General features: G+C 37.7%; 1 protein-coding gene across 4 annotated transcripts in view; it reads right to left on the reverse strand.

The window, feature by feature from the left end:
• MYLK (myosin light chain kinase) overlaps positions 1-16,288 on the reverse strand; it is a 152,582-nt gene that overhangs the window by 74,477 nt on the left and 61,817 nt on the right. For all 4 annotated transcript variants that reach the window (XM_010074025.1, XM_010074026.1, XM_010074027.1 and 1 more), the window contains 3 exons: positions 9,252-9,389; positions 8,391-8,588; positions 6,953-7,199 (listed from right to left, as the gene is read on the reverse strand). In XM_010074025.1, coding sequence (XP_010072327.1) covers positions 6,953-7,199; positions 8,391-8,588; positions 9,252-9,389 — 583 coding nt within the window. The remainder of the gene's footprint in view (positions 1-6,952; positions 7,200-8,390; positions 8,589-9,251; positions 9,390-16,288) is intronic.

The following is a 16,288-nucleotide window of genomic DNA, read 5'->3' on the forward strand; positions in this document are numbered from 1 at the left end:
TGCCATAAACATACCATCTGGCCTGTTTTTTTAATTATTGCATGGAAACATATTCCTAGATATGATTCTGCTTGGGTGAATAAACTATAATTTCACCCTTTTGCAATGAAGTCACACAGTAAGCAAGATCATTAACACAGATGCAGCACTAAGTTATGTCTTTGTAACAGCAATGAGTGCCATCACCTTTTCAGATGTATTTCCCTTGCTTTCTGTTGTTTTAGAAAATGAAGCAGTGGATCAGCCTAATAGGAGAATCAAACCTTTAACACCAAGAAGAAATTGGGGGGGTTGACCAAAGTAAATGAATTGCAAAGCAAAGGCTCTGCTGGTAGGAACACATCTTATTTGACCATAAGACCATTAACAACAAGAAGCCATAGAAACGTTTTCAACACCTTATATCCAACAAGTCAGAATATGTACACTAGAAACCGTTAATGAAGGCAATCCACAAGGGCAGCACTGAAAGCCACAGATTTTTTTTTCCTTCAATACAAAAGACCAGAGAACATCTCAGTACCAAAAAGAAACTGCCCAAATGGCAGGAGAGGATCTGAGTCAATGCAAGGAGTATTTAACTCAGTCCTGCACTGGAGACCTGCCATTCTCACTTCCTTTTATGTGGGACTTCCATTTGGAAGCAAGAGAAAGAGAAAGAAGGAAAGATGACTGGAAAGATACATAGAAAGAATTGCAGGTCACCTCCTCCTAACATACTGATTGGCATTAAATGATGGCAGGGTACCAACATTGCCAAGAACCTGTTGTCTTCAAACAATGCATTTCAAACTGTCCCCTTTTGCCACTATTGAAACTCAGGAATTTTTTTCCTGCTTAGAAGCTTTTAAGAAAAGCATACATACTCTGGAACTGCTCAAGTACTTTCTCATTCACCAGTGCTACAGGGCTGTTAGCAGGCTGTTGGTTTACCCTAAGATCCCATAAGTCTCCTAGAGCTCAATTACTCTTCCATTAGGACTTAAAACCAATCCAAAGCTGACAAACTAGGAGAAGCCATGCAAGCTGAAGTATAGACAATTCACAGCATATATCAAATGGGGAGGCACCACTGCTCAGCTTCTGTCATGACTATATGGTAAAAATATTTGCCCACAAGAGTTGTGTCACCAGTGGGAGAAGTTAAAGTAACAAAGACAGCACTCTCCCAGGACAGGGATCTAGGAATACTGAATGTGGTCCTGACCACTGTGAAGAATAATAGCGTTTCTGCAGGACCTATTTCTGCAAGGCATTCTTCCCTCTGCAAATTCTTCACATATGCAAAGAAGCAAATAAGGAAGGCAAAGTAAACCTCTGTAAACTAAGCTATTTTTCACAGGGTTTGGAAAATAAAGGAGGGGGTAAGAAAGCAGAAGGGCATTTTTTTTCTTTCTATTTTTAAAACCTTGTGAAGAACTTAGAAATTATGGCAATATTCAGCCACAGAAGTACCTAGATGGAAAAAGTATTCACAAGGTAGTTTTTGATCTTAATTATGATTTCTGATTCAAGTGAATGGCTGAAAACTAGACCACTGGATACAAACCTCTAGTCTGTGTCTGATTCATCATATCCCTGTTCAAAAGTGTAGCCTTCTCAGGGCAAGTCCTGCTCCCAGTGAAATAAAAGTGAGTTTTGTTACTGATTTTAGGAGCAGGGAGAACATGATTTTGTTTTCTGAATTCAGTTGCAGAGTCTAAAATGGTGAGGTTAATAGCACTGACCCACCTTGGAGATCACAAGATGGAAAAAGAGAAACAAGCCAAGAAAAATTAAGGACTGGATAGTTTAGATGCTAAATTGAATCAAGAATAATTCTGGAAACTTTGTAAATATTTTTACATTTATGCAATTTCAGAACCTAGGCAAGGCAAGATACACAGGAGTAGTTAGAAAAAATAGAGCTTTGCAGTACACAAGCACTGCTTCAAGACTTTCATGTTTCTGCTATTTTGAATCTTGGCAATAACAATATTACTTTTGCAGCTTGAAGTTCTCTATGTTGGCATTTTGACAACAAAATGCTAGACAAAGACAGATCTTAGTGGCTCTGTCATTGTGGAATAATGATCAACATGGATAAAACCTAAGTTTAGTAGCTATGCTGTAAAGAAGTGTCTGGAAGTGTTGACTTTTGCAGGATTGTTCCATAGAATGCCTTATCTTTAAAATATCAAGGAATAATAATGAAACCCCCCCACCAAAAACAAATAAAACCTCAGCTGCAAATTTTGCTGAAGCAATTTTAAAAATAGTTCTCTATCCTATTGTGGGATCAGTTTTCCCTGGAATGGCTTTTATGTTCAAAATATCTTGAAATACTTGTTTCTTGGCAGAATTTTCACTGAACCTTAGATGAGACTTATTGTCTGTGTGTCCTTAGGAAGCAGTCTCTAGAGGAAAAGGGAAAAAAAAGCACTGTTAATTATAGTGTGGGGACACACTGAAAATTCCTACTGGCTTACCAAGTGTGAAACAAGTATTGCAGAGTAAATTACATTTTCTTAAGAATGAACTGAAAGGGGTGAAGAAGTTGATCCTTAGCCATAGCTGGTGCTTCAGTGCAGCTAACTGCAAAGCCTCAGAATGAGGTTTTGCAACTCTTTTGTGAGTTAGTTAAATGGAGAGAAAGTCCAGACTCTATAAGCTTTAACCCCAAAGAAAGCAACTAATCTACTGGATCACAACGTTAGCTGACATAAACCAGAGCTGCTTTACTGGCTTCAAAGAGGATGCGCTAATTTACCTCACTTGAGGGTTTGGCCAAAAGCTTTTTTATACCTGAAAGACCAATCATTTTATTTGCATTTTACAGCATTGAGTGGGAGAATGGAAAAGGAAGGGCTTATAGTTTTCTTACCTAAAAATAGACAGTGTGTTGATAGCAGAAAACAAGGTTTGCAAACTGTATTTTACAGAAAAAAAGAACTGTACTTACTGTTTGATGTAATGAAATGTAATCTCACAACTGCTTTTTATATAACCTGAATTGCAGATTATTCAAGGTACCACTGATATATAAGATGAATGTTTACCTCTGATTTTAATATGATTATAATAATCTCTAAATAAGATTAATCAACACTAACCAAACTTTTATGGAAGATGGAGTGGGGGAGAAGAGAAATACCCAGTGTCTGAGAAGATAAAGGTCTACAAAGCAGGTAATTTATTTAAGGAACTGCAGAAGGATTTCTGAGGTGTCTCATGTTGACTGTGCTTTTATAAATACAAAGGCTTTGCTCGACAAACACAGTCTCCGTCCAGTGCTCCCGATTTCTTTGCTTACCTCTTAATTTACAACGTACACACTGTCTGAAAGAACATGGGAAAGTCATACTGGGATAAAAGGATACCAGTGCTCACATCATTGGAAGGATGCAAAGGATAGGAGGGGAAAAAAAGATGTCTGTAGTTTTGTGAGTCAAAAAAGGATTGTTATTTCTCATTTCAATCATGATGGTTTCACCAAGACTCTGACTGATTTCTTATCCCTCAACTGCAGAGGCCAGCATTTTGCAGGCTGTAAAGTGTTCAAATTTCAATAGATGAACCATAGTAATGGGTGAATCTGTTGTTCTTTTTATATTTATACAACACCATTCCTTGAGGTCTGAGCCATAACAGGCTCAATGGAACATTATTAGGACAATGAAAATGAAGAACACAAGTGTAGAGGAATCAGAGGTCTTTGTAGGTTTAAAACAAGGACCAGGAGAGGCTACAATGACCACCCTCTTAAAAGTCAGGTTAGTAGTCTGCTATATAGTAAAAGGCAAAGCAAACACATATCCTAAATGATGCTGAGGGAGGTAAAGACAGAAAGCCAACAAGCAATCGTTGATGGATCACACTAGGATCACACTGGGTTACACACCCTTGTCAGCTCACTCTGATGAAAGGAGAAAGAACTAGGAAGAGACAAATAGACCTTTTGTTAAACCTGAATTTTTAAGACCAGAGTTTTAATTTGTGAGCAGCCAACACAAAAGGAGAATTGTGGAGGTATTAGGACAGAATTTAGAGCTTAAGAATAATGGAGAAGAAAATTGGAAAATAATTAACACTGGTAGGAAACCAGGCCCAGACTAAATTAAGGGAGTTGGAGAAGGAATGACTCCCTAAAAGCAGCTATGCAACATGCCCCTAAAATTAATACATGAAAAGGAGCAGCAGATTTTATTTGAAAAGAAAAAGATTATGTTTAAAAATAGCCCACTGTCAGCTTCTCTATAAACTTTTTAGTGAATTGACTTGTGGTTTCTCAGTTATTCCATATTTTTAATGGACTTTGTAGGAGTTTTTGAGAGAAAGACAGTAAACGCAGCTCTCCTCCTCTCAGGTACTGTTAAGTCTGTTTCTGAATACATAAACAATTCTCAACCAAATATTCAAGACAAATGCAGGCAGTTCAAAAGCTATTTAGACAAGTTTATTTGCTGCTGAAAATTATTTTAGCTCTATTGCAAACTTGAAATTATACAGCTGTCATTTGGTTCCTTGGATATTCCTGAGGTAATTACTTCTCTGTTATTCATAGTATATAAGCAATTGCATATGGCTTTCTGTTCCCTGAACAGTACCTCAAATTTTACAAATGACAGCAGGTTAAAAAGACCTGTCAGAATTCCACTTGCTCTCACTGTAACATAGCTTTACTCATCATGGATTAGAAAAAGCCAACATGAATGCACTGATCTTTGTGGGATCCCCAGCTATTTCTCCAGTAAAAGGATTAGCGAATAACTGCTGAGTTGCTTTCTAGCTGGAACTTCACTTCTTCCCACCCCTTAAAAAATTGTTCTCCTCCACTAATCTTCTGAAATTATTTATTTTCTAAATGTACATTCTGTTATATTCCTGAGTAATGTTATTGTCAGGCTTCCACTTTGACAAATGTCTGCAGTGATGAGTTTGGCCTGGGTGATCACCAACTACACCTGATAATTAAGGTCGACCTGCTCAAGTCAGCCACAACAAAGTCTTTCACAAAGCTCTCTTGGTTCCTCTTTGTTCTTCCTGTTCTCTTTCCTTTTTCCAACCTTGAAGTTTTGCTGAAATACCTCATTCTCTTTCAGTTCAAGTGAAACCACCAGCATATCACAAGAGAAGATGCCCATGTCCAGAGCACACAAACTGAAGTGTGGAAATGTACCAGTAGAAGGTAGCAATTCTCACTGTTTGGCCTACTCTTTCATGTAGAGGTTAGGGACTTTAACGAAATTCAGTTGTCATTTCTAATCCCACCATAGGTACTGACTGTTAGAAATGCCACTGAACCCAGAAGAGGCTTTTCTTAGACGCAGGGATGTATATAGACGTGACCTGCACATATCAGCATTATGAATGCGCCAGATGACCTGGACCGATTGCGAACTAGCTGTTTGTTCTGAACTGAGTCAGGTCACAATTTATTGCAAAGAGTACAAAGGGTCTAAATCTACTAAAGAGTTTATTTGCAAATAGGTCATGGGACCTATGGCTCCACCTACAGAAATGTTAGTGATAGGACTTTAAATGAAGAAAAATCTGGATATACAACAGCTATAATTTTCTAAAGCACCCTTTTCTGGTGTAAAGTGAGTACGTCATCTGAGTTTAAATACTAAAATATACTGAGGCTAGTTTGGGGCTGCCTGTGGTAGTCTATAGAAACATACCTTAGGGCTAGACATCTACACAGTGACATATCCATCATTCAGGCAACAAGTTTATTCAATTTCTGACACTGGCTGGAAAATAAACTATAAAAAATAAAACTCACTGTTTAGAGGCTAAATGGGTTAAATTTATTAAGAAGTGCTCTACCTCCTTGGATTAGGAAGACAGGAGCAATTTATTTGCAAGCAGGAAAATGACAATTAAGTTTTTGAATTTTGTACTAGACCAAAGTATATGAAAAAAAAAAATAGCTTGTTTATAGCATGAAAAAGTCAAAATCCACCATAAACCAGGCAAGGGCAAGAAGTGCAGAACTGCAGTGTGAACACTTAGTAATACTGGCCAGTATCTTTCTAAACTGTCTGCTGGACTAGTCTGTCTGGAGTAAAAAGCTAGCATGTGGAGCAGAACACATGATTTTCTTCCAGTGTAATGGATTCAAATGTCCATGATGGTTAAGTATATTTTAATAAAGTCACAAATATTAGACAAGCAAGGCAATACATCTATCCACAGTAAATAGCACAGAACAATAACATCAGTTTAAAGTTGTACACTGTTTTCTATAACTACATGTATATGTAATTATGCCTAATCTTCACCATTGGAACTGGAAAATGCTGAGGCACTTTCTATAAGATAAAGAACCAGCAAATCTGATTCTTCTTTTAAACGACAGTTATTTTACCAGAAAAAAAAAATAAAAACAGATCTTCCAAATTTGGTAGGAAAGACAAGAATTTCAAAGCATCAGCGTGCCTCATTTCAAAGATACATCAGAAAAAGGAGACTACAGCTTCTATATAAAATTCAGGCATTTCAAACATGGTCAGAAAACACTTTATCCTCTTAAAGGTATGGATCATAATCTTGTGGAGTGGCCCTTCCCAGTCAGGTTGTTCCCATGGAAAGCAGGCATCCTTAAAAATATCCAGAGAGATGCCAAAAATGATAAACAATACCTCAAAAATCAAGACATAGATTGTGGTTTCCCTTGCTAGAACCCCAGATTGCTTACCATACTGCTACCACAAATCTTTGCTTTTCGGGATCCCAAAAGGAAACTCTATACTGCTTTGTCTTTTTTTCTGACTCTTCTTGTGTTTTCTCTTTCCTCTTTGAGTTTTATTAATTCTTTTAATCCCTCAGAAACATTCAGTTCCTTTAGTACCCTGCTGTTCTGTGTGAATAGAGGGGAAATCTTGTCTTCTTCCAATGGGATTGTCAACTTGAGGGTAAATATTACTAATTGTTCCAAGGAAACAAGCTCTTTTCATGACAAACATACCTGAGCTGAATTTCATATTGCCCTGCATGACGAGACTGCACATTTCTCAAGATCAGTGTGAAGATATCTTCATTTTGCAGGATTTCACATGCTGTTCCTGGCACTATTTCTTGCCCATCTTTAAGCCAGTGAACAGTGGGGAAAGGATCTCCAGCAATGGCACAGGATATAAGGACGTTTTGCCCAGGAGCTGCTGTTACTGATCTTGGTTTGCTAATGAACCAGGGCTGGATTCCATCCTGAGGTTCTGTAGTTTACAAACACAGTTTACAAATCAGGAGAAAATGCCAAGCTTGAATGTAACTAAGAAGCTAACTAATTTCAGGGAAAGCAATCACAAACAAGCAAAGTTATTTTGAACATGCAGGGAATAAATTTTTAATCTGAAAAGGAGTCAGGCTTTAAATTTTGAAGTAACTTGTGTTGGTACTAAAATTAATCATTTACTTGGCACTTTACTGGCTCAACCTAGAGGAAAACAAAGGGACTTTAAAGCTGCCCTAAAAGGAATCTTGAAGATTTGTCCTTACAGAATACGGTAGGAATAGCTTTAAGGGCAAGTGACAGTACAATGACTGCTGTGTAGCTGAGAGCTCATGTAATAAATCATCATTAACAATTGGATAAAGTTGCATTTAATATAGAAGACTGACCCTGAGGCTAGATCTCAGGGGAACTTAGAGAATAGAGAAAAGTCTGAATTCAGAGCAGACAGTGGCAAAAGGCTACAGACCCACCCCTGGAGGCACAGCTCTCTGAAATCCTGGGGTTAAGATCCTTTACATTAAAAGTAATAAAATTCTCCCACTGATTTCCAATAGTTCTCAGTAATGACTATGGGAAAAAGTTGGCATACAGTAAGCTTAGACAAAGTGCCCTGTCACGAAGGCAGTGAATGCCCAGTCACAGGAAGTCTGGCGGCACTGCAGTGTTTACTGTGGGATTTACATCATATATGGAGATTTGAAGCCAACTTATTTGCAGCTAGTTCTCAAATTGCAGAAATCATGTGTTCCTCACCTCCTGCCACTACAATGTTAATATTAAAGCCAGGATACCTGGCTCCTAGACAGCTTTTCCGAATCCTCAGGACTTAATTAGAAAGAAAAACATAATTAAATGGCTTATATGAAGGCCATAGATAAGTAAGCCTTACAGTTATAATTTGAAGCTGCGTTTAGCAGAAGTTTTACACAGTCCCTAGGAATAGGACTCAGGAATGCATTTTTGAAATAGTAACATAATGTTCCAGAGTGAAAAGATTTTTTTAAAGTTGCTTCTGCTCAATATCCTTTTAAATTCAGATGCAGAGACTGAGAACTCCTAGCGTCCTTCACAACAGACTTTATAAACACTCATGTACTTTAAATAGACACTCATCCAGCACATTAGAATTATTCCCTTTTAGCATTTCCTAAGGTGGAAAAGAACTTTATACCTTGTACTGTCAATGTAGCCTGGGTTTGAGTTTCTCCTAATTCATTCCAGGCTTCACAGGTGTATTTCCCTGTGTCTTCAGGAAATACTTCCTGGATGTACAGACTGTACTCATTGCCTTTCTTCTCAAAGTGGAAATCTTCTGTCTCCTGGATTTCTTTCCCGTTGTGCAGCCAGATAATTTCAGGAGGTGGGTTGGCTGAAAAAAGGTAAACAACGAAAATCAGAGACACACACTAAAACCCCTACATATTGATTAAGAAAATGAACAACGTTTGTTGTTTTCTGCCACCTGATTCTGCAGTTTCATCTTCAAAACATTCAGGAATTTCATTAACTCTGTCAATGCTGTGTAATGTGGAACAGTTCTAAGTCTGTCTTATTACAGTTAAAATACAAATGAATAAAGGAAGCATGCATACAATAGAGAGGGAGAATGACTTCTAGATCCCACGGAGGCAGTTATCGAGGGTTTCATACCAGGACTGCTCTTTTCTGCAGCGCTAATCTTTCCCCAGCTGACAGGAATTCAATCTTGTTTTGTTCACAACAAGAGCTATTACACGTCTGCTGAGACTTAGATTTAGTTCAACAGCAGAACCCAATAATAACCTGATTATTGTTATTATTATTATTCCAATAAAGAAACACTTGTACAGGTCTGAACACATTAACATTGGACAACGTTCATCCACCCTGGACATCAGATTAGACAAACCTAGCTTTCACTTTTAAAAAATAGGTTCCTTGAAATATAATTTCCAAACACAAAGATACCTGCTAAAAGAAAAGAGTGGAAAAAAGCACATACTTTGCAATAGAACTTAAAATTTTAAAATAATACTGTTGTATAGCTACGCACCTGATACCTCCACAGTCATTATCACTTGACTTCCATCCATTACTTTGAGGTCAGTCAGGCTTTTAAGGAAGATGGGTGCAAAAGTCTTGTTTAACTTGGCAGCCTGTGCACTTTCTGCCTTCTTGCTGCTCTTCTTTTCTGTGAAGTCAGAAGGAGAACAAAAGGGGTGTCTCAGTGTAATTTTCATGATGAATTTTAACTGACCTTAGGTTCAAACTGATTTTGAGTCAGTGGTCTTGTTTCAGCTCCCAGAAGACAAAAATCACTGAAACCACCCAGTATGGCTGTTTTGTCTTGCCAGTAATCCAAGCAGAAAGACAAGAAATTGGAATAGAACTGTCCTTCCTCCAGAGATCCTCCTACATCATTGTTAACAGATATCACAGAATATCACACAGAAATTTTCACTCATTTTCCCCAATTACACAAGTTCAGGTGCAAAAAAAAAAAAAAAAAATCCCAACAACTTGTAACCAACACTTCGATGCCTTTAATCACTGCTAAATTCACATAAAAATCATAATCTATGTTACAAATTGCTATTCTTGTGATTGATGAGTTAAAAATGTAAAATCCCAGGAATATAGGATACATTACTCTGTATGAAACTACAGATCATTTAGATTGCTAGACAGTCAATATCAAATGGGTTTGTGTTCTCCATACTCCCCTTCTGTATTAACCGTAACCGACTGATGGGAAACTGCTGATGGGAAAGACTGAAACCTGAGGATATCAACATATATCACAAAACAAACTGTTGAATTAGGGCTTTTTTTTTTTTTAATTCTTTTTTGAGGCTGTACAATCAAATGATGTGTGCTGCAGTTAAATTAATCACTCTTAAAATTAAGTCTAGCTGTGATAGCTATGTAATTTTGGTATCAACAATGGTCTCCTCTGTCTTGGATTCAGAGGCTGTGAAGAAAGATCATTTAACTGTGGCCTGTATGGTACACTAGACCAAGAAAGATACTTCTGCTTTAAAAACCTGAGCAAAGATACTTCAGAAGCCAAAGTAGTGATCATGACCAAATGTAAAAAGTCATAAATATTTATTGGTCACTTGGATACACTTTTTGTTTTGTTTAGCTTGAGTTCAGACCTCTTACGTCTTGCCTTTGAAATGACAACCCTGCTTTCGAAGTCCATACATGCAAATAGCTTCATTTAGGTTATTTCTACCTTCAAAATTTTCAAAGGTCTATCAAAATCATCCAAAATAGTTTTATAGCAACATGAAGTGCCAGGTTGGAAAAAGACCACAATTCATAAAAGGATGGTGATTAGAAAAGCTGAAAGCATCTCACTAAGCAAGTCCACTGAACCTCCTGGAGGCAAAAAGTTAAACTTGTCCCAGGGTTATTTGAGCTCAGTGTAAATTTGGAAGCTGCCTGGAGAGGAAGTTTTTCCTCTTCTCTAGCAAAGTTTTTTCTAGCCAAAATCTCGTCTTGCAGGTTTGTGTCATAGGTCTTTGCTTAGATCTGAGCAGTGAGACATTCATACATGTGAGAATGGAAATAAAGGACCTGACTGAGACCCACTCAGATTGGTGTTACAGACCCGCTACTCTGAAATTCCCAATTCACCATGAGGTCATTTTGATCAGTCTTAGGGCTTCCTATAGCACCTGCTTGTAACTGACTAATGCTGTACAGAAAATAGCCATGAAGTTGGGTTAAACCTGTCTACAGTAATAAACTGCTGTGGTTCACCATATTCCTCTGGTTTGTACTGTTTACTCAGGGAAACTGCTGCAAACAACTGCTAGACTAAGGAACATCAGCACATACTCCTTCACTACTCTAATGTCTTGCAGAAAATCCCCTTCTTCCTCAAACTAAAACAGCCTTGGGAGGGAAAGCTGAAATCCATATAGTGGGTAAAAGAATTAAAAGAAGAAAAGAGGAAAAGGAGGAAAAACAAGAAAGTAATAAGCCATCAAAGAGGTGAGACACCCTGAAGGTGTTCAAAGCCAGGCTGGATGAGGCTTTGAGCAACCTGATCTAGTGGAGGGTGTCCCTGCCCAGGGCAAGAGGGTTAGAACTCAATGATCTTTCCGGTCCTGTCCAACCCAAACCGTTCTGTGATTCTATGAAATTGAGAAGGCAGACATGCAATAAAAGGAGAGCAGGGAAAGGAAAATAAAAGCAGACTTGTGGTTCTAGACCAACAGAAAAACAGACAGAAAAATCAGAAAAGTTCAAGTCTTCAGACAAGATCTGAAACAGCTCCCATGAGAGAGTTAACGTCGACCAGGAAACAAATAAATTAGTAGTGGTTCTAACAGCAATTCTCCCAGCGCAGACTGAGGTGCCTCCAGCACAGCCCTGCTGCAAACAGCATTAAGTACTAACAGCACTCCACATCCCTTGCAACCGGCTCTTTGCTTTATTAGACTGATGTGCTTGTTCCATGTAGTCTAAATAAAGGAGTTTCTGTAATCAAGGAAGACAATACAGCATAACAGGCTCAGCGTATTAAAAAGAAATGGGTGGGAAACTACTGAAGTAATAGAGCAAAATCAATTCCCAAAAGGGATGTTTCAGCAACACTAACTCCTCCAAAATATGTGCTGCAGAAATACAAATTTCATGTACTGGAAAAAAAAACCATCTTGCACAGAGCTGCATAACTATTAAAAGGAAGCAAGCAAATAATTCACAACAACTGCATATATGAATCACAAACTCAACAAGATTACAAAAAAGTTGGGCCTCAGTTTCTGAAGTTATCTCAGACAGATGTATCCTATGCTGGTGAGGAGACCTACTGATATGAGTGAAAATTACGAAAATTTCCTGGGGATGCAGGCCTTTATGGCTAAAGAGTGACCTGCAGAATTAAAGAACGAAGAACTTGCCATTGTTACTGATCAGTGCTCACTATTTGTAAGTGAAGCTGTCAAATTGACATGAAGGGGACTAGAACCTGCCTCACCATCTCACAAATCTTCAAAATAGCATTTATACTGAATTTAAGTACTGCATAGGTTTATGCTGGTCTCTTGTATGAAGGCAAGTTCTATGCTTAAACAGAAAATTATGATGGTAAATATCAAAAAACAAGAAGTCTATGGTATATGAGTAGTAAAAACTTAATGGGTACAGCTTCAACAGTGCAAGAAAAGTTACTAAGGAGAGGAAAGAGTTATTTCATTAAGGGAAACGGAATGTAGTCACACAGAGGAACATTAAGATGGATTATTAAGTCCAAAATATTGAAAACTTGAGGATTACTCAGACAAAAACAAAGGCAACTTTTTATATCATATTTTTTCTGAAGACATTCCTATCCTTGTAAAACTATCATACACCAATGCACATACACTTTTAGTTCTTGAAGTAATACCTGATTTCTCAACACCTATTACAAAGCAGGAGTAAAAACATCTCCCTTTCTATTGCTGATGTTCTTTGGAGCACAGGGGCAGTGAAAGCATTTCTTTACCAACAGAGATGAAATTTGTTGTAAGAGCTCAAAAAATTAGAAGCTATCATGCCTAAGACAACCAGTTTTATTCTTCAAATGGGTGACATCCATTAGAAGCTAGCATGGCTAAGGGTGGCATCCACGATACAGTAAATATATGGCTAAAAAGACTGAGTCTGGGGCAACTTGAACAAGCTTCCTTCAAAACACAAGCATTCTCCCCTACTTTTTAATTTTTTTTTTTTTTTAATGAGGATCTCTGCTCTTATGCCACTGTTGTTCAGTAGTACATGTTGTTCAGTATCATATGTACCAACAAGCAGAATGTTACCAAAATTGTCTAATGTTTCTTGACTTGGCACCAACAATTAGAAAGACTGAAGTTTTAATCTATAAATGTTACTTGTTCATTAAGTAACCATAGGGGCTCATTTTATGTAGCATTCTTCCTTTACTAAAAATTTGATATTGTGGACTTCTAGACTTAGAAAAAAATTAAACTGACCTACTGACAACTTTAGTTTCTAGCAGATGTTTTACACAAGACAAGACAGCCAGTTTTAGATATATTACTTAGTGTTATTTAGTCTTAGTCTAAAATTGTTGCATTTTCTCAGAGGGCACTGTTACAATCATGCAGAGACCAAATTACAAAGCCTGAATGTTAACTATTTTCAAATTCTTCTGAAGCTTGTGAATGCTTTTAGTTGTTTATCACATAGCATGATACAGCTCCTCTAATGAAGGCTTTCACATTTCACAATTTTACCATGAGATAGCTGTGCTATGCATTTACACAGCTTATTTTAATATACCTAAGGGCTTCAATTTCAGCCTTTACAGCTCTTGTTTGGAAAAACAGCAAGCAATCTGATTTTGGAGGATACTTGGGAAAAGAAGAGACTCTGCTCATTCAAGATTAAATAACTCTTGTTCCCATTTATGGTGAAAAGACCCTGTGTGATTCTACTTCCTTTTGAAAACACTTGGCTAATTATTCTGCTAGGAAAGTAATACAAAGAAAACTGTACACAAAAAACCAGCTTCAGAAAGTGTAACAACTGCAGGAGTTCACATTCCCTGGCCATAGTTAGGTGCTAGCTAGTCTCATACTTCAGTAACAAAATCTGTGACTTGCACCAGGAAGATGGAGAGCAAGGAGATAAGAAAAACAGGACACAAATAAGCAAGCTGCACACAATGAAAGGCCAGTAATAGGGTTTTGTTTCCCTCGTTCCTCCAAAGCCCCTTTCTCCACATCAGCTCTGCTGGGGTTCAAAATTCATATACTTTTCAGGGACAGCTCGCTTCGAAGCCCAAGCCAGGGGCAAGGAAGAGAAAGAAAGCACAGGTACAACTCCAAGTTCAGATACTGCAAGTCATTATGCTTCTGACTGAAGCAACCTCTTTCATAACACTGCAGGGTATTTTTGCTGCCAAAATTACAGACAATAAAAATATGGCACATCTGGCACCAGAAAGGAAATATGGAACCTAAGGAAAACTTTGTCTGACATTAGCATAAGGATATGACTTTTTTATATATTTACGCATCCTCAAGCTTAATCTGGATGTGAAAGAGAGGAGATCCAATCTCTTCCTGTTATGTTAATGCGCTCTAATCACCTATAGCCATTTAATGTCTCCCTCACCACTCTTTCTTCTTATTACTTTCAATTAGGAGTAGATTCACCTCAAAGAATGGAAAGAAGGATTGTAAGAATTAACTCAGAGCGATGCTGCCATAGTGACTAAAAAAATTCTACCCTAGGCAGTCAATTTTCTCCCTCCCTTTTCTTTCCCCAACCAGGTGGATGATGTCAAAGCAATTAATGAGGAACATCAGAAAGCACTACATAGGTAGGCTTGATAAAACACAGCTACATTTCAATAACTTGTTTTCAGACAGTGGAAGTAGTTTATTTTACGGTAGCTTACAAAAGCTGACACAATTTTTTAACCACAGCTGTTGGTTTCCTGCAGGTCAAATAATGCAAGATAATACAGAAGATACTATGATTTTCTCAAAGGCTGCTTATAGAGCGCTGAATTTTTAAAGGCTCTTATAAAATGATGAGCTCAAGAAGTTCAACACTTTTTGCACAGAGCTGTGATCTGGTGTAATACATAAGCCCAGCTGGGTCATTCTCTGGTGGGCAGTGGTCTCTCTGTCATTTCAGCGGGTTTTTGACAAGGTGTTACACAGGGTGATTTAAAAGTCCACCACAAGGATCCCATTTATATGGTTCCTATGATTTTTGCCTTTCCTCAGGCTTTAATATGCACAAATGTTGGGAAACGGCAAGTAATAAGATGCATAGCTCAGTGGGAACTACAGCGTGGGAGACCAGAAACAGTAGGCAAAGCATTTAAAGGATACCTTATATACCCACATATGTTTTCTACAAAGCAAAAGTAATATAGGCTTTTCCCACAGCATTGCCTTATCCCTAAGGGTTCATTTTTTTATTAGAAAGTCACTCTAATAAGCATCCAAATCTATGTTTAAAAAAGGCATTTAGTGCATTAAATCCACAGAGATGAAGGAGAATTCAAACTCTTCCAGTTCCTTACAAAAATACAGATTCTCATAATATTTGGTTGGCAATGGGAAAAGAGATATGTTGCCTCTGATACACAATTATTTCTATTAATCTCTCATTGTCTTTTCCTGTGTTTGTGTAATCAATAGTAAACAAATCCATATGCAGCTACCACATCAAACATCTCTTTGTCTATTACCCTGTATTAATAGAAATCTAAGGTGACAAAAATGCTTTCCTATTATTTGACTTTTCTCAATCCAGGATTTCAAGAAACCTTACATAAATTTAACATCCACATATCTGCAGCCTGGAAATTATTGCAAGAGGGGTCTTAATGTTAGCTGTGGCCTAAGCCAAAACACACTAGAATTTTTTAAAATTTTAAAACCTAGACCTGGATCAGAACTGTGTGCTTGAACACAACAGTGAACATCGTTATACTGATAAGCAAGGGTGAGTTATTGTGTTGAAGGTGTATATGTAAAAGAAAAAGAGGAAAATTCATGCTGCAATGAACAGTCAACCTACTACAAATCAATTGTACAACACACATGTACCAGTATAACTGGAAGTATGCAACCAACTATTTATTTTCTAAGGTAAATGATATAGATAAATCTATACACTCAGAGAGAGGGGAAAAAAGAATCAATAATGGCATTGTAGCATTTCCATTTCCAGACTTGCTATTGAAACTGGGGTGAAGAAGAAAGTCCAGATCAAGATGCAAACTTTAAGAAGGTTTCCAAAGACTGGACCTGAGTTCTACCCGGCCTGAAGCCAAAGCAGTTAACATATTATGGACATCACCTATTGTGGTAAATTTTCTTATTCATTTGCCTATCCAGATGCACTGAAGACTTCTTAACGTGAGCTGCAGAATGCTGACATCTCCTGTTGAAATATCAGGACTTCAGCATGGCAACACTGGCTCAAGCAGGAGCAGCTGCAGCACCACACATATACAGCTTCAATGCAATAACTCAGCTGCACAAGATCACAGTTACAAGTCAAGGACATGCATAGAATAGAGCATTTGCTGCCTCATGTTCAGAAAAC

This window comes from Pterocles gutturalis, unplaced genomic scaffold, assembly GCF_000699245.1.
Source record: "Pterocles gutturalis isolate BGI_N339 unplaced genomic scaffold, ASM69924v1 scaffold1322, whole genome shotgun sequence".
Taxonomy (NCBI): Eukaryota; Metazoa; Chordata; class Aves; order Pterocliformes; family Pteroclidae; genus Pterocles; species Pterocles gutturalis.